This window comes from Saccostrea echinata, unplaced genomic scaffold (genome assembly GCF_033153115.1).
Source record: "Saccostrea echinata isolate AGI-Se365-2 ecotype Australia unplaced genomic scaffold, CSIRO_AGI_Sech_v1 ptg000062l, whole genome shotgun sequence".
Classification (NCBI taxonomy): domain Eukaryota; kingdom Metazoa; phylum Mollusca; class Bivalvia; order Ostreida; family Ostreidae; genus Saccostrea; species Saccostrea echinata.
Genome location: NW_026889811.1, coordinates 4,493,376 through 4,519,880, shown reverse-complemented (window position 1 = coordinate 4,519,880; position 26,505 = coordinate 4,493,376). Strand labels below are relative to the sequence as shown.

At 34.0% G+C, this 26,505-nt stretch overlaps 2 protein-coding genes across 4 annotated transcripts; one reads left to right on the top strand and one right to left on the bottom strand.

Moving 5' to 3' along the window:
• Positions 1–422: 422 nt before the first annotated feature.
• Positions 423–6,091, bottom strand: LOC133175411 (leydig cell tumor 10 kDa protein homolog). Its single transcript, XM_061310517.1, has 3 exons — positions 5,967–6,091; positions 5,748–5,803; positions 423–801 (listed from the first exon to the last, which is right to left on the bottom strand). The coding sequence occupies exons 1-3, from the start codon at positions 6,061–6,063 to the stop codon at positions 655–657; spliced, it is 300 nt and encodes a 99-aa protein (XP_061166501.1). The 5' UTR covers positions 6,064–6,091; the 3' UTR covers positions 423–654.
• A 990-nt stretch (positions 6,092–7,081) lies between these two features.
• Positions 7,082–16,398, top strand: LOC133175428 (NAD(+) hydrolase sarm1-like). Of its 3 annotated transcripts, XM_061310532.1 has the most exons (9): positions 7,082–8,642; positions 8,993–9,169; positions 9,447–9,571; positions 9,712–9,944; positions 10,657–10,692; positions 12,724–12,847; positions 13,291–13,480; positions 13,821–13,942; positions 16,014–16,398. In XM_061310532.1, exons 1-9 carry the CDS (start codon positions 7,122–7,124, stop codon positions 16,219–16,221), a joined length of 2,736 nt encoding a protein of 911 aa, XP_061166516.1. In that variant the 5' UTR covers positions 7,082–7,121; the 3' UTR covers positions 16,222–16,398. The 3 variants fall into 3 exon arrangements, with proteins under 3 accessions (XP_061166516.1, XP_061166517.1, XP_061166518.1); XM_061310533.1 differs by lacking the exon at positions 10,657–10,692 and having other exon boundaries at positions 16,014–16,397; XM_061310534.1 differs by lacking the exons at positions 10,657–10,692; positions 13,821–13,942; positions 16,014–16,398 and adding an exon at positions 10,268–10,299 and having other exon boundaries at positions 13,291–13,362.
• The last annotated feature ends 10,107 nt before the right edge of the window (positions 16,399–26,505 follow it).

Sequence of the window (26,505 nt, the reverse complement as noted above, 5' to 3'; positions counted from 1 at the left end):
ATTGCTAAGAATTTTTTTTAGGGAGGGGGGGGAGGATTTGCAACAAAATAATATTAATAGGCAAGATTTATTATCAACTCCCCTTTCCCATTTCTTCAACTAAATTTTTATCCCTGACAAAATGATGTGTAGGCTACAGCCTTTTTGCCTATATGGAATATACGCCACTGAATACACAGAATACATTTATTATCAACTCCCCTTCCCATTTCTTCAACTAAATTTTTATCCCTGACAAAATGATGTGTAGGCTACAGCCTTTTTGCCTATATGGAATATACGCCACTGAATACACAAAATACATCATCCCAAAACCAAGCACCCATGACTATATCCCCTCCGCTACTACATTGCGAGGGGATAGTAAGTAAACTGTATTTACTGCCACCTAGTCCCAATGACAACACACAACATAAACCAAAAAAAAAAAAACACTTTAATGGCTATCTTCCCAGGAAAATGGTCATTGCAATAGGAAGTTTGAATTTATTCACGTGCATGACCAGAATTTTTCATCTTAAATGTGCATGCACTAAGCAAGCTTAGTCTTGTCTCATGTCATTGTCATATTATAATAATTTAAAGTAAACTTAGTAACGAAATACATGTTCATATACAGTAGACAAATCAACAAAACAGTCATATATTTCCTTTTTATTTCTTTTTTACATTGCTTCCTTTTTCTGAGGTGCTGGCAGTAGATGCAGTAGGTTTGACAAGTTTGAACTGTTTGGGTTCTACAGACTGTGCTTTCATTGCTGCTTCATGTTCTATACTGGTTTTAATAGATCTCTCCAACCCCTGCAATTCAAAGGAATTCACATTCATTTAAAACACCAGAAGCAACATTATTCCATACTTGGTGACAATCCATATTGCATACCACCAACTCATTAAGAGATATTATATCAGAGGACTCTGTACATTTTAAGTACTTAAGAAGTTACATTGATACAATGAATTTTCACCAGTCTGAAGTGATCATTCATAAACTCTAGACAAGATGGGGCCAGTATTACATTTCCACAAATTTTGAGATATAGGATTTCCTTGCTCACTTGATTTTCTATTTTTATCATGAATTTGTATATTCTGCACACACACTATCATGTGGTAGCACATTATCAATGACATAATTACATGCATGTATGTATATTGAATTATTCTGCCAATAACTAACATTTATTCACAGATAATACCTACATTATTTACTTAAGTAATTCACACACTGTTATCCCTGCCAGGTGTAAACAAGAACAAGAGGCCCATGGGCCACATCACTCACCTGAGCTCATTGGCTGGGAAAAAAAGCAAAAATCAATTCAGTATTGAAAAGTTTAGGGGGACTTGAATTTTAAACTACCTGATGATGCTTCCATATCAATATAACAAATGGCTTTGCTGTTCTTGTGTAGAAGATTTTTTTTCTAAATATTTGTTTGTAAAAATTTGATCCTCCATTGTGGCCCCACCCTACCCCTGGGGGTCATCATTTGAACAAACTTGAATCTACATTACTTGAGTATGCTTCCATATCAAAATAACTAATCATGGCTTTGCTGTTCTTGAGAAGAAGATTTTTAAAGTTTTTTCCTATATATTCCTATGAAAAACTTTGATCGCCCATTGTGGCCCCACCCTACCCAAGGGGGGTCATGATTTGAACAAACTTGAATCTACACTACCTCAGAATGTATATAATATACATATGTGTGTTACAAAACAAAATTAAAGCTGGAGACCAACACCTTGAGGTTGAAATTACGGAAGATTCTAATCAAGTAGACTAAACATGGCTTTCCTTTTCTTGAGAGAAAGATTTTTTTCCTATATATTCCTATGTAAAACTTTGATCCTCCATTGTGGTCCTACCCTACCCCTGGGGGTCATGAGTTGAACAAACTTGAATTTACACTACCTGAGGATGCTTCCATTAAAATATGACCAATCATGGCTTTGCTGTTCTTGAAAAGAAGAGTTTTAAAGAATTTTCCTATGTATTCCTATGTTAAACTTTAATCATCCATTGTAGCCCCACCCTACCCACGGGGGGTCATGATTTGAACAAACTTGAATCTACACTACCTTAGAATATATATATACATAGTGTGTTACAAAACAAAATTAAAGCTGGAGACCAACACCTTGAGGTTGAAATTACTGAAGATTCTAACGAGTGGATACCACGCGGTATTCAATAAGGTCTGGATCAAAAGTAGTAAACTTAAGTTTACATATGTGTGTTGATCACTCGTATTTAATTACCTCAACATCAAGAATAAATTTGAATCTGTTGCACTAAATTAAGCTCAAATCTTATGGAGATCTAATCTTGAAATGTTTGCCAAGTTATTTATTCTGCAACAGGGATATTAAATCAGCAGTAAACATGAACAAGAGGTCCATGGGCCACAATGCTCATCTGAGTAACTTTGGCTCTGCTGTTCTGTGTAAAAAAATTTCCCAAGCATACATTTATTCCTCAGGAAGCTTCCATATAAGTTTCAGCTTTACTGGTCCAATGATTCTTGAGAAGAAGATTTTTAAACATTTTTCCTTTATATTCTAATGTAAAACTTTGATTCCCTTTTGTGGCCCCACCCTATCCCCGGGGGCCATGATTTGATTACTTTAATAACTACACTACCTCAGGAAGTTTTCGCATAAGTTTCAGCTTTCCTTGTCTAGTGGTTTTTAAGAAGAAGATTTTAAAACATTTTTCCTATATATTTCAATGTAAAACTTTGATTCTTTATATGGCCCCACCCTACCCCAGGGGCCATGATTTGAACAATATAGAATCTACACTATCTCAGGAAGTTTCCACATAAGTTTCTGCTTTTCTGGCACAGTGGTTTTTGAGAGGATGATTTTTAAAGAATTTTCCTGTATATATATTTCAATGAAAAAGTTTGATTCACTGTTGTGGCTCCATCTAACCTTCGGGGGCCATGATTTGAACAATTTAGAATATACACTACATCAGGAAGTTTCCACATATATTTCAGCTTTTCTGGTCCAGTGGCTCTTGAGAACAAGATTTTTTGAGGACCCCAACCCATTTTTGCCTTTTCTTGATTATCTCCCCTTGGAAGAGGGATTGGCCCTTCATTTTAAAAAATTAGAATTGCCTCCATCCAGGGATGCTTTGTACCAATTCTGGTTAACACTGGCCCATTGGTTCTCAAGAAGAAGTTGAAAATGTGAAGTTTATAGATGGACAGATAGACAGACGGACGGCCACCGGACACCAGGTGATCAGAGAAGCTCAATTAGCTTTCAGCTCAGGTGAGCTAAAAATATGATACATGAATTACTCTAACTCATAACAGACAGCAACTCAAGTAAATTAATAGTTACCTTAATTAACATCCAGAATAAATTTTAATCCCTTGCAGAAAATAAACTTCAAATCTATTGCGCCCCATTTCTGAAGTGTTTGCTTAAGTGAAGCCTATAAAAAATTATTTTTACTTCCTGTAACCCAACCTATCCATTCAAATTATAGTTGGGTGGAATTTTTTTTGTTTTTTGGTTCAAATCTGTTTGATTAACCAGAAAAAGCAATTTTAATAAAAAATGTTTTAAAAAAATAATTGTATAGCTTTACTTGACATATGAAATATGTCAACTAATTCAACATTCACCTTTTATGAAGACTATAAAAATGGACACCAGGTGATCAGAGAAGCTCTGCATTTTTATAATGAGTGATTATTAATAATATAGGGTTTATTCACAGAAGTCGGCAGTTTTATAATTATCCCTAAAACAATGTAAACACTAACCAGTGAGCTTCGCAAGCCCAGTGCTCGCTACTCTCGCGAAGCTCACTGGTTAGTGTTTACATTGTTTTAGGGATAAAACTGCCGACTCCTGTGATTTAATTAACTTATATTTAGTGAACATTGGCACGAGTTCTGTTGGCTGTACAAATGCACAACATACATAGTGATTCCTATGCGTCTGTCATGCTACATGGGTGATAAATACATGTATTGTTATTCTCTTGAAAGAAGTGAACGGGCAAAGTCTTTATCCATATGGATGTAGGCTATGACCAGGTCCAGTACAATCAGTACATTTAGCTACATAGCTAAAATTACCTACGGTAGCTTTATTTACCTACCTCAGGTAGCTTTATTTAGCTATTTCAAGGCAACTTTTCACAATTTTGCTTTTTATCTTAAAAAGAAAAAAAAGTCGCAAGTAAATCACTGTCTACTAATATTTATTCTAGGTACTATTTAAAAAGCAATCTAAAGCAGAGATAGTTTTAGCATTGCTGCGTTTGAACACTTTTAAGGAAAATATGTATTTCCATTGTTTGAGTAACTGAACATCACCATGTGTGCGATGAGGCGTGGATAAGTATGACTACTTCAACATGTTCACATTGTGCTCATGTTAACCAAAACTGGTTTTCTTTGTTATTTCACTCAAGAAGTAACTGTTAGGTCACAAATTAACTGTTGTATATAGCCCCAAAACTTTTAGAACTTTGATTGCAATTGCGCAGAAAAAGACATCTCCAGGAGTGATTTTTTCATGAATTGTTTTCAGATGAGTTATCACTGCATCAAAGTGCAATTTTCTGCACTTTCTGAGAAAAATGCTAATTTAAGAAATAAGTTTGATTTAGTAGCTAAATAAAGCTACTTCAAGTAGGTAAATAAAGTTATGTAAGTAATTCAAGCCACGTAGCTAAATCTAGTGATTGTACCAGACCTGATGACTGCATGTCCACTTCGAATGTCAGACACCTCGGCCCAACGACACCTCGGCCCATTGACATTTCGGCCCAATGACATCTCGGCTCAGACGGGTCGGCCCAAGATTTAAGACAGGTCGGCCCATGCATAAGACACCTCGGCCCAAGCAAAATTAAACTATGAAATACATGTATATATTTCCAATTTTTGGACTTGAATTAAAATGTTGATTGAAAAAAGTACATGAATAAACTATCAACCGACACTATCAAGATTTATAAAAAAAAAAAATAAGATCTTCCACGTGCACATTGACGATATTCAAGGAATGAGAAGACAATTTAATGCTATTAAGTAAGTGCTAATTGATAAACAAACAAAATACCGCAGCGCATCCTTTGGGGGGTCAAGCGCTTGTTATATTGGTGACAACAGGGGGTTACGGTAATTACGAGCAGACCTAATTAGGAGACAGTAATTGAATAATTTCTTAAGAAAAACATTTCCCTTCATAAATATATTATCGTCGCTTATAACTCGTTCGAGTCCATTTTTTCCCAGGCTACTTGTATCAAAGCATTTTTTTTACTTGCTAATACAAGATTAACGCGCGCAACCGTGATACTGCAGGAAAAATTTACATTTTCCACAAGAAATAGATGTAAATGAAAGCCTGATCTAATTAAGTTGGAAAAATAAAACGATTATATCTATCAAAGACCCCCGTTTTTTATTTTTAAAAAATCATTTAATTGTCAGAAAGAATAATAACACCAATGATAATATCATTTCAAATGCTGTGTTAATCTGTTAATTTTTTTTCCATCGTAAAATTTTGCTTGGGCCGAGGTGTCTTTTATATGGGCCGACGTGTCAACAATCTTGGGCCGACCTGTCAGGGCCGAGATGTCAAGCGTGACGAGCCGAGGTGTCGTTGGGCCGAGATCTCTGTCTACCTCCACTTCTCTCACGAAAACATTGCCACCATCTGAATAACTAGTGCATTTGGAACATATTTCAATGAATGAAACTCACCTTTTTAATTTTATTCGCCTCTATTTGCTTTGTCTTTTTTGGAGCAATAACTCGAGCTGTCAAAAAAAGTTAAAACATAAACATGGCACATGGCAAAACAAAACAAAAAAGGGTCGGGTTAGGAATGCTCAAGATAGGCAACACCATTATTAAATTATTTTATATTGAGGGTTTATCAAGTTTTACTAAATGATGTTTGCCCAATTCTTAAAGCTTAACCTCCTCTTTTCGGTCCTGAGCTTTTCTGTCTATGACTTTGTCTCCCTTTAACTCCTTTCGGAAGACTTCCTTTCGACTTAAACTTTCCCTGCGCCATATTTATCGGGTGATTCTAAATATTGAAGGGGTGCAATTCATTAATAAATCTTTCCAATCCTTTTTGATACCACTTTGAATACAAAATTTGGAGATTATTTTTAAAAGTATACATATCTGAATTTATTTCATATAAACTTAACTCAACAGTCTTTGTTTATAATTAAATAGATATTTTATGGATCCTAAACCCCCCTTCATGAAAAATGAATCGATCCAAAATTAGTGAATAAAAAAATTGGAATCAAGTACAGCTGACTTATGACAGATGCTGATGTAAGTATTTTCCAGATTCATCTTTTTCTGACAAGCTTTATATGTTTATTCTCCTTGCATTCGTTTTAATTTATTTTAAGGTAAATGAAGTTTTTAAATATTTTCCCTCCCGTTATCCCAGTTATCCAGGAATGTAAAATCCAAGGACTCGACACTCCCCTTAAAATGTTGGTAAATAAACATGATAAAATGAAGAATGATTCCATTCCAAATTTATATTTTTACTATTTCAAATTTAGATCTATGGGGCAAGCATGAGAACCATTTTATTATATGCAGGCAAACATTCAATAAAGCTGCGAATTTATGATGTTGCAGTTATTTTTATCAATATTGACGTTTTTATCATTTATCAATTTTATGGTTCTTGCATTCGAGAACAATACCATGCTATTTTATAATTTATTTGTCAGCTTGAATAGATGATCAGGAGAGTACCACTCAAAACAACTGTCATAATTTCAATGTAAACTATCCTAATGACTCTGAAGTTGAACCCCCTAACAAATGAGGACCATATAATGATAATTTAAAAAAATAATCAGATAAGGAGAATTAATAAAAATAATAATAATTTTTTTTATGCCTGCTGTATGAAGATTTTTTTTTATTAGACTTGGCACTTGAATTCAATGAATAATTAAAGTCATGGGTATGTGCTGTTAAGTTGGATCAAAATCTTGATTGATATTTTATAATCCTTGCCTTAGAGATTCATCTTTTCAAATTTCTTTCAGGCTGGCAAAATGTTTCTATAACTGCTAGCATAACACAAAGTAAGAAATGGCTGAGACGAAAGAAACACTGCTTGTTAACGGATCAGCAGAGCAGAAGTCTCCAGTCAGACGCATGCATTCAGCAACAGCTTTCACTGTGAGCGTGTCTAAGTCTGACGCTCCACATTTTGATCCTTACAAAACATTGGAAAGATCCCAGTCTGAAGCTGCTCTTCTGAAAAATCCACACAGTGCTGTTAAAACTGAAGATGGAGTTGCAGAAACATTTTCAGAGCAAGAAATGGGAACTGATGGAATGGACTTTGGGGCCCATAATGTATCTGAATGTTCAAAAGTGTACCTAGATTTGTCCACTGCTGAGGCATATGAAAATATTAATGAGCAAATTCCCTATCCAACTTCTTTGTTTCGAACTGGATCAGGTAGATTATTGGAAACAATCCCACAGGATGAAGAATTGCAAACAGATGATGTTCGATTTAGCCTCATGGGAGAAAGATCCATTTCCACTGAAAGTAATTCCAGTGCGAGTAGCCTTGATGAAAGGGCATCCAAGACCCACATGAAATCCCTAACTATAAAAGAGGAGTCTTCGAGGTACACAGTCTCCAGTTCATACTCTAAGGTTGGCAAGAGGTCTCCAGACTACACAACTAAAGCAAAAACCAACATGAAATCCACCTTCCAGACTTTCTCCTTAAACATTAAGCAGAAAATTAAACAACTTCAGATGGGATCCGTTCAAGAGCAGATCCAAGCCATGAGGGAGATCAGTGTTATCATAGATCAAGCATGGGCCATACCAAGTTTTGGCAGAGACTTAGCATATGGATTGTGTGATATTTTGAGGAATGAAAAAGCACTTGATATTATTGTTAAGAACTGTGCATCACCCTCTAATGATCTGATGAAGGCTTCAGCAAAGTTGCTTGATAAAATCCTGACCACTGGAAACAGGAAGAGGGTATCGGAAATAGGCCTGGACATTGTGGTCAAAATGGCTGTTTCCTCTAAAGGGGAAACAGAAATGGCCCGAGTTGTCACTGGTATATTAGAGAGTCTCTTTAAGATATCAGAAGATGTATGTGCAAAGCTGATATCCTTGGGAGGATTAGATGTTATTGTGTTTTGGTGTAGAAGTAATGACCGTTCCACCCTCAGGCATTGCTCCATGGCCGTAGCCAACATGGCCTTGTATGGAGGAAGGGAGAACCAGGAAGAAATGACCAAACACAAAGTTCCAGAGTGGTTGTTCCCCTTGGCTTTCAATGATGATGATGGCGTCCGATATTACGCATGTCTGGCTATAGCCATCTTAGTGGCCAACAAGGAGATTGAGACAGTGGTGCAGAACTCAGGGACTTTGGAAGTGGTTCTACCATTCTTAACAAGCCACACCCCAAGTCAGTTTGCTCGCATGGAATTATCCCACCAGCAGGGTCGCTCCAAGGACTGGCTGAAACGTCTTGTGGGTCTTCTATCCAGTAAGAGGGAAGAAGCCCAGGCTTTGGCTGCATTCCACTTTGCTATGGAGGCTGGAATTAAAATGGAGCAGGGTAAAAAAGATGTAAGTCTACTTGTAATTTGTAAATTCAATTACAGCATGCATTAATTTCTTTTATCAACTTAAAATGTTAGTCTACTGAAATTTGTAACTTCCATATAATATGTGTTAACTTTTTAGATAAATAAACTTATTATATATATGATATTAGTCAACTGAAATTTATAAATTCCATTGTATATTAATTTCTTTTAATTTGAACCTTTTTTCCATATTGACCTTAATTAACTGCAATTGGATGTACACTGTACATGCACTTTATGAATTTGATCCTTGTATAAATTCATTGAATTTTTAAACTGTCTGGTACATATGTGAAAAATTGTTTTTCGAAAATTTTCATGCTTTTGTAGGTATTCTATGAAATTGGAGCCATTGAACCATTGAAATGTTTGGCAAGTAGTCCCAACCCCACTACCTCAAAACTGGCATCAGAGGCCCTGAGGACCATTGGTGAGGAGCTTCCTCATAAGTTATCACAGCAGGTGCCCATTTGGAATGTCGAGGATGTAGTCTTCTGGGTCAATAGAGTAAGTTAATGGAGGATGTGTTTGTTACATGTGTAGATAGAAACTTTTTTTTTATAAAATGATGTTATACGTACAGTAGTATATAAATACTAATTTTGCTGTGTGTTTTTGTATATATGTACTTGTGACAAGAACAGAAGCATGATGATTTATTAGGTCACTTGGGACGAATGCTTAAGTGAGCTTTTCTGATCAAAATTTGCATGCTGTCTGTTGTTGTTATCTGATGTATTTGTCAAGGCAAGTGACATTGTACATTTTTATATTTTTCTTGTAGACTGGCTATGATGAGTATACAGACCGTTTTGCCAGATGTAAGGTAGATGGAGACCTTCTGCTGACATTGACTGAAGCAGATCTTGCCTGTAGCTTAGGGATGGATTGCAGAATCACTCAGAAGAGGTTTGGATATGATTTTGATACTGATCAGAAGGGAATGCCTTTCATGTAAATTCAAAGCATTTATCAGATTCCATCATAGGCTGATGCTGGAATGAAATTTTCCTCAAACAGCTTTTGTTTATTGAATATTTTTCCAACAGGTTTCTGAGGGATGTCAAAGATTTGAAAATTAAAGCAGACTACACATCATGTGACCCAACAGGGCTCAGTGATTGGCTGCAAGAACTTGGTTCTGAGTATAGGCAGTATACTTACACCCTTGTAAATAATGACATTGATAAGAACTACCTGATGCAAATGACTGATGAGGACCTCAAGGACTGTGGCATTACTAACAGCATCCACAGAAAAAAGATTTCTCAAAAAATTGCAGGTACTCATTTATGTATCTTAATTTTATTTGTTTCAACTTGTAAATCACCACATATTTCAAAACAACAAAATAGTACTGCATGTCAAAGCTTAACTATTTTCCCATTTATATATATTGATTTTAAAATGATTATGTAATGTGACATGAGAGATATGAGATTTATTAATTTTTATTGTTGATTAAATTACAGGTACATTTTACATGTGACTTTTTTGATATCTTATGTGTATCTAATTGCTGCATGTATTTAATTTTTTTAATTTAGTTTTCCTCACATGGTGAATTTGAGTTTTGTTTCATTTGCTTAAATTGATTTTATCTAGGGCCTAACTGCAAACATCTCTTTGAAGCTGAGGTATTAAAAGTGTCTTTAAAAATCTGGTGCTAGTGGGTGAAGGATTTGTTATAAGTAAAGGAAAGGCAATCAAATCTAGAGGATAGACAAAGAATATCTGTTTTGTGATTCTCAAACTTTTCATAGAGCCAGGTTTTCTGATAGAGGCTTTGGTAAATGATGACAAATTCCTGAAAATTCATCCTGAAGCAAAACTGATATAAAGTTTTAAAATAAAAATCATGATTTATTTAGTCTTCAAAGAGCAATGTACCAGTAGATATTTGTCGTGGATTTGGTTGCCTTTTGTTGAACTTGATAACACTGTAACAGACGGTGTAGTTTTTTTTTCTCTTTTTTTCCTATGCTTTCTCACAGAAGATTCCTTGTACAATATCCAACCTAAAACACAAGGTAACTCGGTGAATGCTGAATGTTTTCCCTCAAATCACCTCACCAGGAATAGAGCAATGATTTATAGATTAAATGAATTCGTTTTTGTTTTATCTCCCTTAATGTCCAGGGAATGCTTTATTGGGCTTGACCTACTTTAGGATACTTTTCAGATCTACATTAATAGGCTTTTTGAATTTTATGAATGACTTTTTTTATTTTTGGTTGTCAGACAATTATTTTCATTTATCTGATAATTTCAGAATATTTAATTATCTGTGTTGTGTGAACATGCAGATTGAATATGCTCTTTTTTTTTTAAATTTGTCTAAACAATTTTATTTTTAGAATGTACTAAAGATTTACTTTCTGTCAACAATCTATTAATGAATATCCTTGATGAATGCATTTCTGGAAGAAAAAATGTTGATATTCAATTAGATTATTGTAGCATGCACAATGAACTTAATATTGATATGAGGTCAAAAAAGGGGGAAAGGGGGGGGGGGGGGGTGATGAGCATTTTCTCCCTTTCCTGTACATACCCAATGCTCTGAATACCCAAAGTGCACTTGATACCTGGTGATTTAGATTGTACATTGTGTCAGGATTTTGTTGTGTTTGTTTTTGTCTTCTTCTGCACTGCAATCCCAACTTATTATCCTAGAAAAATACTTCAGGTTATTTAAATTAGTTACATGTATTAAAGTCTATATAATATGTTTATATATATAATCCAGTACTGTAGATTCCTTATTTTTTGCAAGTACTTATTTTCTTGAAATAGTTCTTTAACGTCAAATCGCGAGAACAATAATTCACGAGTGGACGGTTGATCAAGAGATTTTACATTGATTTCAGTATCATAAAAATAAAAGCGAGTAATTTTATTTTGCGAGTGGTGCTTTTGTCATAATTATGCAATAATTAATTTCTTGCATATATTTAGGAATCTACAGTATATGAATATACATGTATGCACTCTCTGAGTGCAGATATGACCAACATTACTCATACATACACATAATATTCCTCTTACAGATATTGTATTTAATGAATACATGTAGTTCATTCAAAAATTAAATCAAACTTTGTATAATTTATTATTATTTTTAAATCAACTAAAAGTATTACTCCATACTATACATATTACATTTAGTGATTTTTTTGTACCACTAGAGGTATATACGTACATTTATAATACACAATTATTGCAGTTTTTGAGGTCAATATTTAGCTACCTAAGGAGTATAGAATTCAGAATATTGTACTTCAAGGGTTGCTCAGTCATTGTTTTGACTGAAAAATCAGCAATAATTGTTTTATTATATTATGATTCAAATGTTAAATGATGCAAAGTTTTTTTACCAAATCTATCTTGCCTTCTTTCTTGAAAGTCCTAGCTAGTCAACTCAGAAAGAGGAGTGGGATTAAAATATTAAACATAACCAGTTGTATTGATTTGGAATTTCCTGATCTATTTTTGGTCTGATGTAGAAAAAAAATAAATGTTTATATATTTACCTGGATGTTGGGCACAGTTCTTAATCTATTATTTTTGTTCTAGTTTACTAGAAAAAAAATTCCATGTTATAAGCTCAATTGGAAGGTTTTGTGCAGGTGAACATAGCTTAGTATGACTTCTTCAACTTTCAGAGGGCTAGGAATTATTCAGTCATATAATAAATAATTCTTATTTAGAATGTATTCATATGCATATATGTATTTTTAATAGGATATTCTATATTAAGATAATACAAATGAATAAAAAAATAATTGAGGGACATTGTACTGTTATGTGACAGTTCAGAATGTACCTGTGGGTAAAAAATTGTAAAATGTTGGGGAGGAGCAAACACTTCTGCATGTAATTGATTTATTGCTCACAGAACCTTTGATACTAAATTCAATAATGTTAATACATGTGCATTTTTTTTCTAATGTTTATTTTATCTTTAACATAAATTATTTGTGATACAAATTGAAGTAACATTTACAAATATATTTTTTTGCTTAGTTATTATGTTTGCTTTACTGTTTTTTGAATTTTAGTCACGAGAAGTACAGAAAGCAGTATGGAGAGTGTGGACGCTATGGATGGATCAACAAACACAATCTCCAGACCCATCGATGTCTTCATCAGTTACCGAAGGGTCAACGGGTCACAGCTCGCCAGGTAATGTGGGACATTTGTCATCACAAAGTATGAAAGTGGGCTGTCTGATAAATAGTTCTGTGGCAGCCTAGGGCAAAAAAGTAAAAATTATGAATTTTTCAATTAGTCCAGTACAATATTTATTCAGTAACTTTTTGTAAGTGAGATGTGCCAAAAAAAAAAAAATATGGGAGGTGAATTTATATACATCAGTAATATGGAGTTGAGCAATTTAATTTACTAAAGCTATATTTATTAATATTCAAGTAAATGTACTTTCTTTCATTAGAAAAATACATTGGTAAGTGATGTACCTCAGGGATATAGAGGATATGAGGCACCCATAGTCTTTTCAGATTTAAGAAAGTGACAAGCCAGGGTGACTACTTTGTAACCATGTGATGAATGATGGGATGCATAACCATAATTTTTTTTTACATAGTCTTGAGTTTGCTCTTTTCCAGTTTACTAAAGGTTCACCTCCAGCTGAGAGGATTCTCTGTTTTTCTGGACATTGAGAAGCTGAAGGCAGGAAAGTTTGATGAAAATCTCCTTAACAGTGTTAGGCTGGCCAAAAACTTCATTCTAGTTCTGACCCCTAATGCGTTAGATAGATGTATGGAGGATGATGAACAAAATGACTGGGTACACAAGGTAAATTTAGCTGAAGATGTTTATCATTGTAGTCAAAATACAGAAAATTTAGTACATAAATAAGTATTCAACTTCAACTTTTTTTGTTTTCACGAAGTTTATATTTTGCAATTTTTTTAACCCCTTTTTTTGTCACACAGAACTATTTATTCACTCACCAATGATCTTTACCTGTATACAATTTTAAGGAAATTAAATCATACTGGTATTTATCAAATATCATAATTGCAAATTAGAAACTTTTTAAAAATTCATCTCTATATTACCGGTATAAGCACACATGTACTTTTGGGCAATAGTGGAAAAAAATCCTTTAAGCCAGTTAATTGTATTTGTTTAGGAGATTGTAGCAGCCATGGAAAATGGCTGCAACATTATTCCCCTGTTGGATAATTTTCACTGGCCTCCATCTGAGAAGCTCCCACAGGACATGAGACAGATAACATTCTTCAATGGAATAAGGCAAGTTTCTTTCCTGAACTTTGTAATTTTTCATTTGTATGATGCAACACAATGTTGAATTTTTTGCAACATTTTTTAGCTCTTCTGAGCCAAAGGCTCAAAGAGCTAATGCTATGGCCATTTGTGCGGTGTGCGTAAACTTTTTAGAATATGGGCCATAACTCAAGAACCCCTTGGCCAATTATTGTCAAATTTGTCACAGGGTATCCTTGGCCCAAGGGCTCCCTTTTATACTAAAACTGGGGTTGTGACCCTTTAACAAGGGGAGATAATTAGGAAAATAGAAACAAAAGTACTGGTTGCTAAAAAATCTTCTTCTCAAGAACCACTGGGCAGATTATCACCAAACTTACACAAAAGGATGAGGATATGTTGTAGATTAAAATTTGCACGGGGATTTACCCTGGGGCAAAGGGCGTGGTCTCAAGGTCACTTCAAAGTTGACCAAAAATTACATTTTATTAAAATGTTGATATTTTGCTTACTATAAGGACTAGGATCATCAAATCTTGTCAGTTGGTGCATCTAAGGACCTCATATCATGTTGACTCAAAAGTAGGTCACAGTGACCTACTTTTTAAATTTTGCGGCCATTCTTTTTCAAAATGATTTAGAGGCATATTTTGAACAATTTAAGGCCTATGATCATCAAACTTTGTCAGTTGATGCATCTTGGGTCCTCAAAGTACGTCAACTAAAAAGTAGGTCACCTTGACCTACTTTTTGAATTTTATGGCTAATCTTTTTTAAAACAATTAAGGTCAATAATTCGAATACGGGGAGGCTTAGAATCATTAAATCTTGTAAGATGATGCATCTTGGGGCCATAAAACATAGTTATTAAAAAGTAGGTCACAGTGACCTACTTTTTGAACTTTGCAGGCATTCGATTTCAAAGCGTTTTAGAGGCATAATTTGGACATTTTAAGTCCTACATGTATGATCATAAAACTTTGTAAGTTGATGCATCTTGGGTCCTCAAAAAAGGTCAACTGAAAAGTAGGTCACAGTGACCTACTTTTGAAAATTTATGGCGAAAATTGAATATTTCGGGTACTAATTGGCTTAGAATCATCAAACTTTGTCAGTTGATGCATCTTGGGTCTTCAGAGTAGATCGACTAAAAAGTAGGTCACCGTGACCTACTTTTGAAAATTTATGGCTTTAATTAAATATTTCGGGTACTAATTGGCTTAGAATCATCAAACTTTGTCAGTTGATGCGTCATGGGTCTTCGGAGTAGGTCGACTAAAAAGTAGGTCACCGTGACCTACTTTCGGAAAATTTATGGCTTTAATAAAATATTTCGGGTACTAATTGGCTTAGAATCATAAAACTTTGTCAGTTTAGGCGTCATGGGTCCTCGGAGTACAACAACTGAACAGTAGGTCACGGTGACCTACTTTTGAAAATTTATGGCTTTAATCAAATATTTCGGGTACTAATTGGCTTAGAATCATTAAACTTTGTCAGTTGATGCATCTTGGGTCCTTGGAGTAAAACAATTGAAAAGTAGGTCACTTTGACCTACTTATAAAATTTTATGATTATAATTTTAAAAAATATTTTAGGTATTAAATGGCTTAGAATCATCAAACTTAGTTGATGGGTCCTTAGAGAATGACAAGTGATAAGTAGGTCACCATGACCAACACTCAGGTACTAATTGGCTTAGAATCATCTTGGGTTCTCAGAGTGTGAATTGGAATTTCAAGGGTTTATGTAAATATACAGGATACTTCGAGGCTTCAAATAGAAGTGATAGGTTGTACAGTTTATCAGAAGAGCGATTCAAGGCCCATGGGCCTCTTGTTTAGTCTTGGTATGGAAAAAATTTGTTTGCCTTGCATATCTTATTTAAATGATGCAACTATCAACAAATGAATTTTTGCAACATTTTTCTAGCCTTGGTGTGGAGAAATTTTGTTTACTGTGCATATCTTAAGATAATTATGTATTGAAATTCCAGATTTTGATGTTGAAAGCTGGTTATACAACCGTTTTTGACAATTTTTTGTAAATTAATATACTGGATTACAGAAAGGTGACAGTGATAAAACTTTTTTCGTAGATGGATCCATGACTACCAGGATGCTTGTGTAGACAAACTGGAGAAATTTCTTCGTGGGGAAATAAATATGACACACAAACGGGCTGCACTCTTCCAGATGGGCTCCTCCTCTGAGGGTGTGGTAGATGGAGGAAAATACAGCTCCAGCGAAGAAAGTAGTCCCAGCATTGATGTGTCACCCAATCGGGATGTCTCTTACAGCAGTTGATGGGTCGCAATTAAACAATTATACACCTCTCGATGCATGATTTTTTTGTCTACAAGAACTTCTGCAAATGAGCATAAATTGAATTGTTAAAGTACAATTTATGTAAATGGCAATTGGAAGTTCTACTTTTCATTTTTTTTTTTCACAGTTTAAATACAAAATAACATGTAAATGCCAAAAGTTTACTTTATCAAGAAGTAGAGGAAATTTTTAGGGTGCTTTCTTTAAATCATGTATGCCTCTAGAGTATGATGATTTCAACTGATTAAAATTCATTCAAAATTAGATGTCTTTACATTTACAGTGGAGCCTTGTTAATCAGGATGCCAATAATCCAGATGATTCACCTTCTGGACGAAATTTGTGAGAAACAATTTATGTTTAGATATACCAAGGATGTTTCATTACTTTGGTCTTTAATCCGGATGATTTATTCTGGAACACAAGCGTCCAGATTAACTAGGCTTGACTGTATTGATTTAAAAAAAAACAGTTTTTTTATATTTACAGTGTATAATACATATGAATAGACAATCCATTCAATTTTTATGTCCCATCATAAAATGGCCGAGGGCATATGGTAATACCCTGTTCCGACATTCAGTCATTCTGTCATCATTGACTTTCCATTCATTATCTCGGCAACAGTTGTACGCATTCAACTCAAATTTGACAAGAATATGACATAGGAATAGGCAGGTCAAGTTCGAATTTCATTGGTCCGATGATTTTTGACAGTTAATCCTTCTTGAACTTTGAAAAAAATAAGAAATTTTCAGTTTCGGCTCTCTTACTTTTGTAGGGATGTATGTATAAGGTTGAAATTACATATGCAGGTATTTTACCAGAAAATGTACAGGTCAAGTTCGAATTTGGTAATGGTCCGATGACTTTTGACAGAGTTATCCCTCTTGACTTAGAAAAATTAAGAAATTTTCAGTTTCCACTCTCTTACTCTTGTAGGGATCTATGATAAGGTTTGAATTGCATATGCAGATACTTTAACAAATTTAAAACTAAATATGGTATTTGAAATTTTGGCTGCCTGTGGGGGCATTCGTGGATTTACGACACATCTAGTTCTTTTCTTAAATCTCTTTATATATGTACACCTTGAGACATGGTATGGCACTGTATGTCTGTCATTCCATCTGTCTGTTCAGCAATCTATGAACTTCAGTTTTCCTAAGTTAGTCATGCTTTGAGGTAGGCTCATGCTCTCTCTCTCTCTCTCTTTCGATTAATCAGAATATTTGATACTTGATGTCATATTGATTTGTAGAGTAGGTTTAAGATTTATAAATTCTGCCCAATTCTTACCTAGTCATAGCCTTGGAATCAAATTTACTATATATTTATGAGTATTGCAAAGGGAGGTAAATCCGAGATAATGCTTACAGGTTATGGAAAAAACTTGGTGTTCATTGTTTGGGGGAAAATCAGTTCAACAAGTTGATCTGCATGGATAATTTAAATTAAGTCATTTTTGATAAATTTTGAAGTCTTTTAGATCATTGAAGACATACTTTTTTGATTTTAATTTAAAGTTATGGCCCTAGAAAACTAGAAATATCTTTGGAAAGGATGTAGGTATGTTGAATGGATGTATATTGAACGCTTGGTGGTATTTTGTTCAGTATATGTATTTCATGAATTTTTGCCCACCTTTTTACACCATTTTACACTTTGTTTGTTTCATATGCTTATTGATTGTGATATTAATGGCTTAAGGGTTATATACATGTAACAAAATTGAGGTTTGCCGACGATGCATTTGTCATGGATAAGTACCATCTTAAAACTAAGAATTTGAATCTTGTTATCTTTTACACAATATGATATATGTATATGTATACCGGTAGTTATCCATTTATCTTTTTATTAATCATCCTCATCAGATGTTTTTCCAGGTTTTGAAATCCTTGCTGCACTCTTAAAAAGTATTATGTGAATATTTTCTTTAAAGTCCATAAATGTATAAAATTTTGAATGTGTTTGGTAAGACACTTATCATTACAATCCATACACAATAAACATATGATTAACAAACATAGATACTTTTTGGTCTAATAACAAAATACGAAACAGGTTTGATGACTTTGAATACTTAAAACTCATTTAGTTTTTCATATCTGAGTGACCCACATAAATTAAAATTTGAAGCTCATGGAAAGAAATGTCTAACACTTAAATTCATGGAATTTTATAACAACATGTGTGATCATATATGTCATTTTTTGGGGTTTTGTTTTGCACATTCTGTACCCTAGAGGTATGAATGGTAATATTCCAGTCATGACTGTAAAAATAATAATGAATGTTTCATAGTTCTTTGGTATAGAAATGTTGCTTGACCTTGACATCATATAATTTTAATAAATGTAACAAGAAGTGACTTGCACATGATCACTATTTTCATGATTTTGCTGAGCACGATGTCCATTTTGAGCAAGATCAAATGTACATATATTTGTTGATATGCATCTTTAGTGTAAATATTTGTGAATATTAAGGGGGACAAACTTCTACTCACTAAGTGGAATTTTCCTGTAAGATGATTTTCTAACAGAAATTGGAGATTAAAGGGAATTTCAAGCAAATTTACTTTACCATTGCATGGGGCTAAATTGTGGGAGATACATGATATGGGCTAAATTTTGGGAGATATACCATTTTGGGCCAAATTTTGGAAGTTACACAATTTGGGGCAAAATTTTGGAAGATATATTATTGAGGACAAAATTTTGAAAGATATACCATTTTTGGTAAAATTTGAAGATGAAAATGGGAGATATAAATGTGAAGGTGGAAGTACAAGTCCTCTGAAATTTTTGAGTACAAAATCCCAATTTGATTTTTGCATGGTCTTTGTCATGTCATGTAAATCTGTAAGTATGACCCATTCACAATGTGTTTATATGTATGGTTTGTTTCACAATGTGTTCATCTTTATTGTCATTTTGTGTGACATCTGCCAACAGATCCTGTTAAGATCTGGAAATCGGACCAAAATTTTTCCCTCAAACAAGGTAGTCAGATTTGTCAACTGCATAATGATGAATTTTTGAGCAACTTCATAATACATGTAGCTTGAAATCCTACACCCATAATGTTGTTACATTATTACATTGAATGTAATCACCTGTGTTCTGTTGTTGTTGGGTGAAGCATTATGGGTTGCTGTGATACTGAGAGTCTTAACATGATGTGATATTTATTTATAGCTTTGTAATCATAGTGATTATAAACATTTTTATGAGGCTATGTCATTTTTTGGTTTCTTTCCAAATATATTGAATTTCACTGTAGACCCAGTACATTAATGATAGATGCATATGATTTAGTCACATGACTAACCATTATAAACTGTTTGGAAAAATGCTTTGATTAGTAGATTTTTTATTGCACAAATCAGATTTTTTTTTTTTTTGGGGGGGGGGGGGACTAATCTTTTATGTCAGTTGGTGCATGTGTCTTGATTTGTTTGATGGTTATGGTAACTGTCTAACTACAAAATTATGAGAAAAAGATTTCTATTCTTAAATAAAAGACAAGATCACAATTTCATGTTAAGGTAAGATTTAAAGGTGTTTATACTGCTGGAACACTTAACTGTGTTTCCCTAATTTTTTGTTAGAGAGGAGGGTTTGTTCAAAAACAAATGGTTTATCTTTACATGTACAATAGAGGATTAACATATATAAGACATCACAGCTATAGTCACATTTATAGGATTATCTGCTTTTTATTTGTTTTTACAATGTACTTGGTAATTTATCTCATACTTGCATACCAGTCTATTTATTAAAAACTGCATTATCTCAGGAACTAAACTGATTAAGAATAAACAATACAAACAAAAAAAAATAATACATAGATTGCTATTAATATATGTTTTGACTGATTTAGAATAGAAATGACACAATAAATTCCCAAAACACAAAGAAATTGTAAGTATTCTTTGGTGTTCAAATTTAAGACTGGGTGCCATTTTCTGTATAAACCTATACAAATTTTATGACATTATTACAAAATCTTACAAAATTTTTACATTTACTTGGTCAAACATGCATTATTCAAGTTATCTATAAGACTAGAACATTGCTGATTTCTGAAAAAAATGTTTATTTTACATTGTATTTATCCTCAAGTTAAACAAATTATATATTGATGAAAAAAAAGTGTACGAGTACATGTTTCCTAGTTTTGCTCATTATCTTTTGTTGACTTTATTTATGCAAATGTTTAGCATTTGTTGCATGAAGATTATTGATTGCAGATCTAGAAATCTCTATGAAAATGTTAATTCCACTTCAGTATGTTTATGTATTGTTTTATTGATTTGCTTTTTAGCTTGATTTTTATTTATTTATTCATTTGACTTTTTTTCTTTTGTTGGTGGATATCTTTCTCATAAAAATATAATAATATATTGAACAGTTGTCCAGGTATTTATAGTAAAATGTTACAGGTAACTTACAAGATAGATGCTTTTGATAAATTAAAAAAAAAAGTGATTACACAATTAATCAAAGTACTGAATCAAGGTAATGGCTTCCTGTAAAATGTGATTTCTATCCCCAGTAGGCAAAAGTAAAAGCTTAAATTGATGAGAAAACAATGAAAATCTTTGAAAACAAAAAAGGTGAGTTACATAACAAAATTTAAATATAGGTAATTAAAGATTACGAAGCTCACCTCAACAATGTTATCTATAAGTAAGGCAAATTTCACAATAAATTTTTTTGGTTGAAAATTTTGGTAAGTTCCAACATCCAAAGAAATAAGTCTGGAAGTTTTCATCCTTAGATGCACCATCTATGCAAGTTTAATCATAACAGGCCATAAAATTATATAGCTACTCCAAAAAATTGCCCTGGTCTCTCATCTGGAAAATGTAGGTCAGATTCAGAATCCAAAGCAGGTCTGGAAGTGTCCATCCCTAGATATAACATCCATGCTTATTTGGTTAAAATATGGCTAAAATTCACTCAAGTGGAAAATCTAGGTCGGATCCAGCATCCAAAGCAGGTTGGTTAGTGTACATCCCTAGATGCATCACACATGAAAGATTGGTCCAGGTAGGGCTTATAGTTACTTGGGAATGGACCTGCTCCAAACATTGCCAAAACCTTAACCTGGTTGCTCATGTGAAAAATCTAGCTCAGATCCAGCATCCGAAGCGTGTGCATCCCTGGATGCATCATCCATGCAAATTTGGTCAAGGTAGGGCTCATGGTTACCTGGGAACAGATCTGCTCAAAAAAATTTAACCTGGTCATTCATCTGGAAAATCTAGGTCAGATTCAGCATCCGAAGCAAGTGTGGTAGTGTCCATCCCTAGATGCATCATCCATGCAAGTTTGGTCCAGGTATGGCTTATAGTTATTTGGGTATGGACCTGCTCCAAAAACTTTAACCTGGTTGCTCATCTGGATAATCTAGGTCAGATCCAGCATTCGAACCTAGTGTCCATCCCTGGATGCATCATCCATGCAAGTTAAATTTGGTCCAGGTAGGGCTTATAGTTACTTGGAAGTGGACCTGCTCCAAAAACTTTAACCGGGACGCCGACGCCGGGAGTATTTCATAAGCTCATCTCGACTTCGTCGAAGTGAGCTAAAAATACATTTTGAAACTTATATGATAGGTAAACTGACTAGTTACTTTTGTACAAACACGAATTAAGGAATCTTGGCATTAAAGTAAACGTATGTGTAAAGAAACCTCAAATATCTTAATATATCTTTGAAATTCTAGGAGACATTTATCACTGAAGGAGCTAGCACTTAATATATACCACTCTCTCCTTGTATGTTATAAATATGCCAAAAGCATGCGCATTTAGACATTTTTAAAACTAAATTGATCATATGAAGCATTACTGAAACAAAATACATGTACATGAACCCTCAGGTCTGTAGCGCATTTCGGAAAAAGGATGGACGACCAGAAAGAGTAATATCCAACTGTAGATGATCCCTGAGCACCTTAAGCGAATTCTTCTTTAGATACTGATCTGGGCTTTTCCCTACTCCTACAAGTAACTAACGTCCCTACGCTCCTACCTCTCTAGCATGCTGGAGTAGGCTTTTCCTCCAAAAAAAGTCTACTCGTGTGAAGAAATGAAAATTTAGCTGTATTTTAAGTGAGATCCATTCAGGTCCAGGAATCATGCATTATATAAATATTTGATCACAACGATCTTAAGTACATTTAGCACTTGTGTATTTAACATTTAGTTTAGTGAGGCACACCTGTTTCATAATTAAACACCATTATTATGAATCTAAGAAAAATTGATTTCCTGCATCCGGCAAGTATTAAAGTACCAGGAATGACATATGATTTATGTTTTAATAAAACAAGTGATTTCAAAATCGCTTTCTTGTAGATCTAAGCTATATCAATACTCGCGTTTAAATACATATTTTCACTTGTACTTCAATTTAAACATCCACAAATCAAAATAAATCATTAAAATACAGAACTAAAAATCAGTTTTTAGTACTTTTTTCTATTTTCTGCTTAATTATTGAAATATTTTGCGCTTGCAAAAATTACATTAACAGACTGATTTCAAATCACCTCAAATCCATGTACATCATCCCTCGTTCAAACATTATATTGAAGGGGCCTGGACACAGATTTGAAGTTCATATTTTCTCAAATGTTCTGTATAATATCATGACTTTATGTTGCTATAGCGTTTCACACGGAAATAAATTTTTTTTAAAACTTATCTTAGCCTATCTGGAAATTATTGAAACTACGAATCTCGGGACGCGTTTGATTGGCACATCCTTGCACTTTCACAAAGTAAACTTTATCCTTTAAATACTTAAGAAAAGTAGAAATTTTGTTGTGTAATGAAAAATATTAAAATCATAATCCAGAAAATTCAGAGTAGAAATGTGAGAAAGCAACTGTTAGGTCATTTTTCACAATGATCCATTTTTTCCGCTCAGTTTTCTATTACATATAATAAAATCGCGGATTTTATTACAGGCCTATGGTTATGTCTGGGAGAAAATCCTATCCGTTCTGCTTTTTTATTAGCTCACCTGAGCTGAAAGTTCAATCACGTTTTGTGTCCGTCCGTCTATAAACTTTTCACATTTTTGACTTCTGCAGAACCACTGGGCAAATTTCAACCAAACTTGCTACAAAGCACCCTTGGGCGAAGGGGATTCAAATTTGTTCAAATAAAGTCCACGCTCTCATTCAAGGGGAGATAATGCAAAAATAGTGAACATTTGGTGGCATGATTTAAAAATCTTCTTAAGAACCAAAGGGCTAAAATAATTGAAACTGATAGGAAACTTTCTTTACATATAGTGTTTGTTTGTTTGTGTATTGTTTAACGTCCCTCTCGAAAATTTTTCACTCATATGGAGAGGCCACCACTTGCCGGTGGATAGCTGCAAATTTTGACCTATACTCGGCACTCAGGGCCATTAGGCAGTGAGGGATCTTTTTCGTGCCAGCATCTACTGCGATACGGGACTTCGGTTCATACGGTCTCATCCGAAGGACCGGTCTCCACGTCCCACAGTGGGATTCGAACCCGCGACGTCAGAATCAATTCCTTACTCTGCGACTCTAGAGCAGCCATGATTAGTCATACTGATAAGGAAGCATCCTCAGGTAGTTTAGATTCAAATTTGTTCAAATCATGACCCCCGGGGGTAAGGTGGGGTCACAATAGGGGATCAAAGTTTTACTTAGGAAAATGTAGAAAAAAAACTAAAAACCTTCTTTTCAAGAACAGCAAAGCCTTGTTTAGTCATATTGATATGGGAGCATTCTCAGTTAGTGTAGATTCAAGTTTGTTCGAATGATGACCCCCGTGGGTAGGGTGGGGCCACAATGGAGGATCAAAATTTTACATAGAAATATAAAGGAGAAAATCTTTAAAAATCTTCTTCTCAAGAACAGCAAAGCCTTGCTTAATCATATTGATATGGAAGCATTCTCAGGTAGTGTAGATTTCTGTTTGTTCAAATGATGACCTCTTGGATAAGGGTGGGGCCACAATGGGAGATCAACGTTTTACAGGAATAAATAGGAAAAAAATCTTCTTCTCAAGAACAGAAAAGTCATGTTTAGTCATGTTGATATGGAAGCATCCCCAGGTAGTGTTGATTTAAGTTTGTTCAAATGAAGACCCCCGGGGGTAGGGTGTGGTCTCAATGGGAGATCAAATTTTTACAAAGGAATATATAAAGGAGAAAATCTTTAAAAATCTTCTGCTCAAGAACAGCAAAGCAATTTGTTATATTGATATGGAAACATCCTCAGGTAGTTTAAATTTGAAGCCCCCCCCCCCCCCATGTAAACTTTTCAATACTGAACTGATTTGTGCTTTTTCCTAGCCAAAGTGCTCAGGTGAACGATGTGGCCCTTGGGCCTCTTGTTACTTATTTAACACAATCATGAATTTATTATTTGTGTAATTTAAGCCCCTGTGGATTATATGTATTAAAGATACATGTATTTTACCTTTCATAATAATAAGAGATATCTTGTGACACAAGATTGTAAGGCTTATTGCCTTGGATTGGTTGAAACAATTATTAAAGGTAAGAAATTAAATATTTCTTGGGTAAGGTGATGTTTTAGAACGTGTTCATCATTCAGGGAAGTTGCAATGGTTTCATTTACTCGGCTTCTTTAGAGCATACAGAATTACACCGTAGAGGATTTCTAACCGTTTGTTTCTCAAGATAATCTTTAAAAACTTTACCTTCTGACAAAAATACAATTTTCTATATATATATATATATATATATAATCATTATGTTGTATTGTTAAAGAAGTAAAAAACTTGACTTTGCTTAGCTGCAGAATTGTATCTCTATATAAAGAGATATAATAATTCGGACAGACGTACATGTACCATATATATTCATCATCCTCTCCTGAGTTTATACGCATTTATAGGCGCTTGGTTTTAGGATGGTGTATTTTGTGTATAATGTGTTTTTCTATGTGTATCTGAATATACTCAATAAAATAAATTTTAAAAATCGTTGAAATTGGCACGTTTTAAAAAAAATTATATTACTGTATATAAAAAGCCTTAAAATATCATATTACTGTATATAAAAGACAAGTCCTTTTGGTTTATACGTGGTCGTGGGAATCAGCGTGGGGACTCAGGACTCCTGATGTTGTGAGGATGACCATTCAGAAGAATATTTGTCCAAATTATCTTTCCTAGATCTACAGTACATATGTATAGAGAGGTAAGTACCTCATTCCTTGAAGTCCCCTAGGCCTCTATCGAATCAAAATGATGTGATCTCCTAATAGTCAAATTGCATATGTGAATCCGTTCAAGCTGCCATTGGTTACGTTTATAATGTGTTCAGATTTTTTTAAATAGAAATAGAAGGAAGAGCAAAGTTGACATTCCTCTGGGGAGCCCTCACTAGCGGACTCAATAAAATGGGTATCCAATAACATAGGAGGCTTTTCATGCACAGGGACTCGCGGTTTAAGAATGGTGTATTCAATGTATTGTGTTCTTTTATATCTTAATCTGAAAAATACAGAAAACTGCTGATATTAGCAGTTTTTGAAAGTAAGTCTATATACATTAAAAAAAAATTAATGTACATAGATTTATAAAATATGCGTACGTGGTTTAATTAAAGTAAACATGTCAGACAGAAAAAAAATACCCGGATGCCCCTTCCCCCCTTCCCCGTACATGCTTTCATGCACAACGGATGACCTGCTTCAATCCACCCAACCAGACTACAATGTGATTTAAAACTAGGAAGTATCGCTCTTCCTGTGGCTCTAAAAAGACAGAATTACCCACCATGCAGTATCTTAATTGGGGAAACATTTTTTTTATATATAAACACACTTCTTAATTGACGTTTAGCAAACGATAACTTGAACAGGAAGTAATACGATATCGTTAGTGCCGGGATAATCATTTCATTACGGAAAGTACATGAATAAAAGACAACAGAATTCTAGTGAAGAATTGATTTTATCTTTTTTTATGGTAACTTAGCTTTCACGGACATTCAATATAATATAAGAGTCTCTAAGCAGTGCAGGTAAGTTTATTCCTTTTTCTTATGAAATATCTCGGGTGAAATTAAAGGGAATACAATGTTGGAACGAACTTCAGAGGTAGAGAAAATTGAAAATATGAGGAAATAAAGAGTGTGCATACATGTTCATGTTCCTTAAAATGGTTTATTTCAATAAGATGTAGAAGGAAAAAATCCAGGAAATCCATTTTCTATAGCCAGTTAATGCATA

Bases quoted from the DNA above. Each gene is read 5' to 3' on its own strand.
- LOC133175428 (XM_061310532.1), top strand. From the start codon at position 7,122: ATGGCTGAGACGAAAGAAACACTGCTTGTTAACGGATCAGCAGAGCAG. The intron at 9,170-9,446 runs GTAAGTTAATGG...TTTTTCTTGTAG, and splicing joins TAGTCTTCTGGGTCAATAGA to ACTGGCTATGATGAGTATAC. The intron at 9,572-9,711 runs GTTTGGATATGA...TTTTTCCAACAG, and splicing joins TGCAGAATCACTCAGAAGAG to GTTTCTGAGGGATGTCAAAG.
- LOC133175411 (XM_061310517.1), bottom strand. From the start codon at position 6,063: ATGGCGCAGGGAAAGTTTAAGTCGAAAGGAAGTCTTCCGAAAGGAGTT. The intron at 5,804-5,966 runs GTTAAGCTTTAA...TTTTTTTGACAG, and splicing joins CTCAGGACCGAAAAGAGGAG to CTCGAGTTATTGCTCCAAAA. The intron at 802-5,747 runs GTGAGTTTCATT...TTTGAATTGCAG, and splicing joins AGGCGAATAAAATTAAAAAG to GGGTTGGAGAGATCTATTAA.